At 37.3% G+C, this 8,023-nt stretch overlaps 1 protein-coding gene across 1 annotated transcript; it reads left to right on the plus strand.

Annotated features, from left to right (window-relative positions):
* Positions 1–1,149: 1,149 nt before the first annotated feature.
* Positions 1,150–2,828, plus strand: LOC107656690 (gastrula zinc finger protein XlCGF8.2DB-like). The gene has a single exon (XM_016444630.1). The coding sequence runs from the start codon at positions 1,151–1,153 to the stop codon at positions 2,255–2,257; it is 1,107 nt and encodes a 368-aa protein (XP_016300116.1). The 5' UTR covers position 1,150; the 3' UTR covers positions 2,258–2,828.
* The last annotated feature ends 5,195 nt before the right edge of the window (positions 2,829–8,023 follow it).

Raw genomic sequence — 8,023 nt, forward strand, 5'->3', positions numbered from 1 at the left:
TGTTGCCTATGTGAAACATCAAACGGCAAACGAAACTGAAAGCATAACGAAACCGTGCTACTCGTTTGAACTGCACAGCACTTCCGGCAGGAGCACGAAAGCTGCGCGCAGCAAAAATGACGCGAATATTGAGGAAACGGTGGATGGTTTTTATGCTAAAGTAAAGTAAAAGACCGCTTCTTAAACCAAAGGTGAACATGTTGGTATTCTTGTGAGGAAAAAAACATGCAAGCACTGTCACTGACAGCAAGTTTAGTTTTACTTTTCTTTTTGTTTTCATTTGCGTTATCTTTGCTGTTTACCTCACGTTATGCTATGGAGGCTCTCTTTTATTTATTTATTTTTTTTATTTGATTCCTCAGTGTTTGCTAAACGCTCTGTAATTTATTAGTTGGTATATAATACAGCATGTGGTGTATGCCATGGCTCATCTTATTCATTTTTGTTAATAAATGTTTTGTAAGCTTGTTTGTCATTGTATCTTACTGTTTTATTGTTGTTTTGTTTTTTAATTAAGAATAACAATGAATCCATCTTTTGTTTTCATTTTAAAAAGTGAAAGGTATAGATGTAAGCAAAACAGACAATTGTCTTTTCTTGTAAAACGTGACAACGATATCGCAAATTGAAAAGCGATAGCATCCGAAGCCTGCGGCTTGTAACATAGCAAAAGAGGATCTCCCGTTCACAAAATTAAAATCACAAATAATACTACTAATGAAAAAGAACAGGTTGAATGTTAACCTCTTTCGTTTCCATATAACTATAAATTATGATAAAAGTTAATCAGCATGCATTGATTAATTCCATGTTGTAGCAAAAAAAAAACAAAAAAAAAAACAATTGCGACCAAATCATGTGCTCATGCGACCAACTGAAAAAGTTAGTCGCAAAAGAGCCACCAGTGGAAAGAATGAGTCTGGAGCCCTGGCTTTGATAACTGCCAGCTTGAAAGAATTTGGGATGTGTCCTAAAGAATGCAAAGAATTAACAATATTGACGAGGTTCTGAGATTAATTTTTATTTGTTTATTGGGTATAGAATCTAGAACATGCGGTTGGATTTGATGTTTTACTGTCTAAAGGCTCTAATGTCTTTGTGCCGTTAAATTGGTGTTCTCTTGTTTTTGTTTCCTTTCACCTTAGACCTGATGCCGCTGAAAGAGGAGAGTCAAGACTTTAATGAAATGGAAGAGAAAAATCAGTATGAGAAATGTCATGATTTTATGGCCAGGGAAAAATCTTTTACTTACTCACCGACTCAAAAAACAGAAACTAGATACCTTGAATTCCAGATGAGAGTTCACACTGGAGAGAAGCCTTATGTCTGCCAGCAGTGTGGAAAGAGATTTATTCGAAAAGACTACCTTAAAGTCCACATGAAAATTCACAGTGGAAAGAAGCCTTTCACTTGCAAACAGTGTTTGAAGAGTTTCTCACTAAAAGGAAATCTTAACATTCACATGAGAATCCATGCTGGAGAGAAGCCATTCGTGTGCTCACAGTGTGGAAAGAGTTTTAAACAGAAAAAGTACCTTAATGCCCACGTGACAATTCACACTGGAGAAAAGCCTTACACCTGCAAACGGTGTGGGAAGAGCTACAAAAGAAATGAAAATCTTAAAATTCACATGCGAATTCACACTGGAGAGAAGCCTTACACCTGCAAGCTGTGTGGGAAGAGTTTTACACAAAAAGAAAATCTTAAAATTCACACAGGAAATCACACTGGAGAGAAGCCGTTCAAATGCTCTCAGTGTGGAAAGAGTTTTAAACAGAAAAAGTACCTCAATGGCCACATGACAATTCACACTGGAGAGAAGCCGTTTGTTTGTGATCAGTGTGAAAAGAGTTTCAGGTATAAAGCGCACCTTGATCTACACATGAGGAGTCACTCAGGAGAGAACTGTTTTATATGTCAGCAGTGTGGAAAGAGCTTCTCACACAAAGGAAACTTTGAGAATCACATGAGAGTTCACACTGGAGAGAAGCCTTTCACCTGCCAAGAGTGTGGAAAGAGCTTCACAAATAAAGGAAACCTTAAGATTCACATGAGAGTTCACACTGGAGAGAAACCTTACAAGTGTCTTCAGTGTGACATCAGTTTCCCATATCACACAAACCTGAAACGGCATTTGCAAACTCATTCTGGAAAGAAATTCCAAACCTCTTGCCACACTGAGGAAAATGGCAATTTCAACAATCATCTGCGCATTCACTCTGAAGAAAGACAGTTCAGTTGTGATCTGTCTAATTAAAACATTACATTAACACATTCATATGAAAAATCATGTAAATGTGAGAACCTGATTGTGTTCTTTGTTAATTCCTATTCGGACAGAATTAGTTTTACATGGAGAGGTGGGATAAAGTAAGTGTTACTCGTCTGAATGTGCCATCTCAGTAATCATTATGGACAATGTCAGTAAAGATTATGGGTGACATTCTCTAAAAAGATCCAGAAGAATTACCTCAGGTAAAACTAATCCCATGCGAATAGACCAGCTGTAAATATGTAAGTAAATATTCCATCTTTTACTGTTTAAAAGTAGCTTTTTTTGTGGTTTTTACGAGTATGGAGGCACTTGAAGAAGCATTCCGTTGCATTCCAGGCAGTGGGACAAGTCTGTGGCAAACCTCAAGGGTTTTCAGCATATCATTCAGATCAAAAAGAAGGTCAAAAGTACTTGTTAGAGGCACAAAACTTCTTTTAGCTTTAGGTAAGTGCCTAATCCCATCTGAATAGGGTTTTACAGAATTCCTTTACAGCAGAGTTCCCTTACAAAAAAATAAGTTTATTTAAAGGGTTAGTTCACCCAAAAATGAAAATTAGCCCATAAATTACTCACCCTCAAGTCATCCTAGGTGTATATGACTTTCTTCTAATTTTCATTTTTGGGTGAACTAACCATTTAAGTGTTTTATTAGTATACTTCTTTTCAACTAAAAATAGGGAAGTATACTTCTAATCTACACAGGTGAAGAAGCAGAATCAAGCGATAGAAGCATTGCTTATGCACATGTAATCTAACGTGATCATCAATCATTAAACAGACATATAAATCAAAACTGCCTAATGTTACCCAATGAAATGTTGAACCCATGAAGAGGAAATGACCGTGAAGCTCTGAGGGTGTTGATGTACTCTATCTAGTCCATATATATTTTGATCATCGATCCAGATGTAGCCTTTAACAAAAGTATGACTTTTTTCCAGCTTTTTATTCAAAACGTTGCTGTTTTATGAAACTTACCCACATTCAAGTGTCGATTAAAAAAATAATGTGTAACACTATAATAAAATGTTTATTGATTTTTTAAAAGCAGAGGTTCAGTTCTTTCATTTGATATGCTGTATGTTCAGATGTTGATACAACAGAAAATTCTGGGGCCCATGAAACTTTTGTGAAAAATGATCAAAAATCCTGCCTCTGGCTGGCAACTTTTAAAAAAGAGCTGGCAGGCAAAGAGTTAGAGTACAGTTAAAGGTGTATTTCAAGTATAAAATGCCTAAAATGGAACATAGTAGTATACTTTACGTTCATTTAAAGAAACTTTCAGAATTTACATAATAGTATGTGCACAGTTTACCCAGCATAAAATGAGAAATCAGACACTGCATAAAAAGGCTATTGGTATAAAAGGACAATGAATTCAACCTGAAACTCCAGCATTGAATGTAACTCAAGTCCATGAATGGCAATGCAGTGTACACAAACACAAGTGAAGGATTGCTGACAAAAATGCAATTCTGATAATGGCTTAAGAACGGTGGTCGAGAGAGCTCGACGAGCTGCAACTTAAGAAAACACATGCAAATAGAAAAATCACCAGCAAATTAAGAGAACATCTTCATCAGTTTGACAACATATGTGCTGCAAATACTCACAACACAACCAAAAACAAAAATGCGCTACAAAAAAAGAAACATGCTGCAAATACTCACAACACAACCAAACAGAAACGTGCTGCAAAAACAGAAAAACACTGCAAAAATTCGCAACACAACCAAACACAGAAACGCACTGCAAGTAGCACACTGCAGACACTCACATTGTTACAACTTGAAGATTCTGACCTCCATCCTTATCAAGAGTACATCGTAAAATAATCATTCGGAATGATGTAAAGAGCATGATTTGCATTTTATATTCATAGATTTTGCTTCATTTCAGAATGGCTACAATGAAACATCTTCCTTCTGTCCATGTCCAGTGTTCTCCCAGGTTACTGGAAAGTTACTCTGCACACTAAAGGCTTGTACAGTGGCTATGGTACCTGGGACTTCTTCGCCAACGCTCCTAGATAGGATGTCTGGAACCAGGTGACACTGAACCTTTCTACACCTTACAGTAAAGCTCTGATATCTAACTGCCCGTCTTGTTAGTCGTGATGAAAGATTTTGGTGATTAAAATCCCAAGTTAGGGCAGAATGGTTGGTTATTATCTCAAAATGACATCCTTTCAAATATGTCCCCCACTTTTTTTTAACTGCCCAAACATTCTTTTTCAGCCATAGAGTAAGCCTTCACTGCATCATGGAGAAGTCTTGCTGCATAGGCTATTACACTCTCTCCTTGATCAGACTCCTGGGTTAGCACTGTCCCAAGGCCAAAGTCACGTGCAGAGTCCTTTTTTAAAGCATGCAGAGGTGTGACACATTCTGAGAAATGAGGAATAAAATGATGGTATCAACCTGCAAGGCCAAGGAACCTTTACTCATTTTTCGTTCTTGGGAACTGTAAATTCACTTATGGCCTCCAATTTTGATGCGTTAGTCTTTGCTATGCTGGACTCCTCCATCCCTACCTACCAATATCTGCTTTTCAAGTCCAAAGTACTAAAGATGGTAGTGAAGGAATGATGTCACTGATTTGCGGAATAGGGAAAGCATCTAGGGGAGTTTTGGCATTCAAAGCTTGGTAGTCGATGGAGAAACGTATGCTTCTGTCTTTCTTGGGTACAAGGACTACCGGCGATGCCCTGGTGGTGTTACGGTGGGTGATGAAGGAAGTAAATCCAACAAGCTCAACAACAAACCTTTAAACTGTCTTTTATGATCTGTTGAACTGACTAGATCTTTTATCATGGTTACTGAGGCTTTGGTAATTTGGACAGTATCTGTGAGGATTTTCAGTCAGGATTTTCAGTCAGGATTTAGACTGTATCATAGTACTGAGACTGCTCTCATCATCGATCATGGTTGTATTTTCTATTAGTGCTACTGGATCTTAGCGCTGCGTTTGACACTATCGACCACAACATTCTTTTGAGTAGACTACAAAATTATGTTGGCATTAGTGGAATTGCATTGGCATGGTTCAAATCTTACTTATCTGGCTGTCATCAATTTGTAGCAGTGAATAATGAGGTATCATACCGATCACAAGTACAGTATGGAGTACCACAAGGCTTAGTACCAAGACCGTTGCTTTTCACTCTTTACATTTTACCATTAGGAGACATCATCAGGAAACATGGCGTTAGCTTTCACTGTTATGCTGTTAATACTCGGCTCTATATTTCTTCGTGGCCTGATGAAACATACCAATTTGCAAAACTAACAGAATGCATAGTTGATATAAAAAGACTGGATGACTAGTAATTTTCTACTGCTAAATTCTGAAGAAAAAAAAAACGAGGTTTTAATTATTGGACCAAAAACCTCCACATGTAATAAGCTAAAACACAGTCTAACACTTGATGGCTGCTCTGTTAATTCTTCAAGATTCAAGATTTTTTATTTGTCACAAACATGGTTATATAGAGAATATATGACCAGCAGTGAAATGTAAGTCAGGTCCGCTCCATGGACAGTGCAATTATTAAAGAATACAAAATCAAGAAAATTATATATAAATATAGTTATGGAAAAAGTAAGATTTAAAAAAAAATAAGAATAAAATAAAATGCGCAGGACAGTATACTGTAGACTTAATAAATATTAAGATGAGCAGGAATATACAAGAGAAGAATGTGCAAACAGGTTGTACAGGGTAGTTACATAGCAGCAATAGGGGTAAAAAAGTAAATAAATAAAATATTACAGAAATTGCTGTGTGCAAGTGACAATGTCAGTATATTAAGTGTCTTACTGATAATTAAGTGAAGTCATGTTGGTGTTAAGAGACTGAGTTTGAGTTTAGGAGCCTGATGGCCTGGGGGAAGAAGCTCCTCCTAAGTCTCTCGGTTTTTGCCATCAGGCTACGGAAGCGCTTACCAGATGGCAGCAAAATGAAAAGACAGTTACCAGGGTGGTTGGAGTCCTTGATGATTTTAACAGCTCTGCTTTTGCAGCGTTTGAGGTAGATTGCAGCGTTTGAGGTAGAGGTCGAATTGTGCCTTGTTTGTAAACGAATCAGCATTAAAATGAACTGAACAAAGGACCAAGTTCTTACTGATGCAGTCTGGATCTTCATTAAAATAAAGTTCATCCACTCTTTCCTAATGTTGGGATCAGAAGGAAGGCAATGCAAAGACTATTTCCACATCTTGGCACTATACAGCGTCGTCTTTGTCATCAGTTAGGAACCTATGAGTGCTATTTGATAGCAATTTTTCTTTTGAAAACCATGTTTCTAGCATTTGTAAAACTGCATTTTTCTATCTTAAAAATGTGTATAAATTACGACCTATGCTCTCAATGTCAAATGCAGAAATGTGAATTAATGCTTTCATGACCTCAAGGTTATATTATTGTAATGCTTTATTGGGTGGTTGCTCTGCACGCTTATGACCATATTAGCCTGATTCTGTCAACTCTGCCCTAGCTCCCTATTAAACATCGAATACATTTTAAAGGGGTTATTAACTGCCTTTGTTTTTATTTTGTACTGTTCTCTGAGGTCCTCTTATAATGTTATCAAGATTTTTATATAAAAAAACATAATAATTTAAAAGTAATAGGCCATTTTCTGTCCTGTTTTTAATCCCCCTCATCAAAACGCTCCGTTTGAAGAGGTGTGGCGGATTTTAGACTTGGAATTAACGCCCACTGCTATGATTGACTAAAAGTTGTGTATGTTTGACAGCGTATATTCCTCATAGATGGGCGCTGCTGTGATTTAGGTCAAAAATGCATAAATAACTGCATATCAAATGATCTGTAATAATAAACAAAGCAATAGTGAACAAGTAATGAAAACCGTTACTCACACTTACTGTCGGATCCAATATAGTCGGCACAGCAGCATCTTTTAGTTTCAATATTTCTGGAAATCCTGCGTCGAATTGTGCCTTGTTTGTAAACGAATCAGCATTAAAATGAACTGAACAAAGGACCAAGTTCTTACTGACGCAGTCTGGATCTTCATTCAAAATAAAGTTCATCCACTCTTTCCTAATGCTGGGATCAGAAGGAAGGCAATGCAAAGACTATTTCCACATCTTGGCACTATACAGCGTCGTCTTGTTTTCAGAGCATCTTTATCGTTTGGTTTCTGTGTAGACCTGCATTCGCCCTTCTGGTTATTTACACTACATGCACGAATCGGTGGGTGGGGCAAACAGGCAGCGTTGTAGAAGCAGGGGTTGATCTTCTTCTGCAGAGGCGGGGTTTACCCGCTCTATTACATCATAGAGTAGTACATTGCAAAACCTGTCATTTTGAAAGACTGGCTTCAATATAGGCCGTTTTTACACTAATGAGAAAGTTTTGAGTTCTGAAACTTACAGAATGTTTTTATAGTACAATGACCTCTTCTATGTCAAAAGATCAAGGGAATTTTGGTTTCTCAGTTCATGACCCCTTTAAAATCTAGCTAATTACTTACTTGCTAAATACTTGAGCGAGCTCATATTGCATTATAGTCCTTCACGTCCACTGCGATCTCAAAACTCTGGCCATTTGATAATACCTAGAATATCAAAATCAACTGCGGGTGGCAGATCCTTTTCCTATTTAGCGCCCAAACACTGGAACAATGTACCTAGTGATGTTTGGGAGGCAGACACACTCTGTCAGTTTAAATCTAGATTAAAGACCCATCTCTTTAATTTAGAGGCATTCTTCATAAACTTTAAAC

The sequence above is a fragment of the Sinocyclocheilus anshuiensis genome, unplaced genomic scaffold (assembly GCF_001515605.1).
Source record: "Sinocyclocheilus anshuiensis isolate Anshui unplaced genomic scaffold, SAMN03320099.WGS_v1.1 scaffold3192, whole genome shotgun sequence".
NCBI lineage: Eukaryota > Metazoa > Chordata > Actinopteri > Cypriniformes > Cyprinidae > Sinocyclocheilus > Sinocyclocheilus anshuiensis.

Excerpts from the sequence above, each read along its gene's own strand:
- LOC107656690 (XM_016444630.1), top strand. The coding sequence starts at position 1,151 with ATGCCGCTGAAAGAGGAGAGTCAAGACTTTAATGAAATGGAAGAGAAA.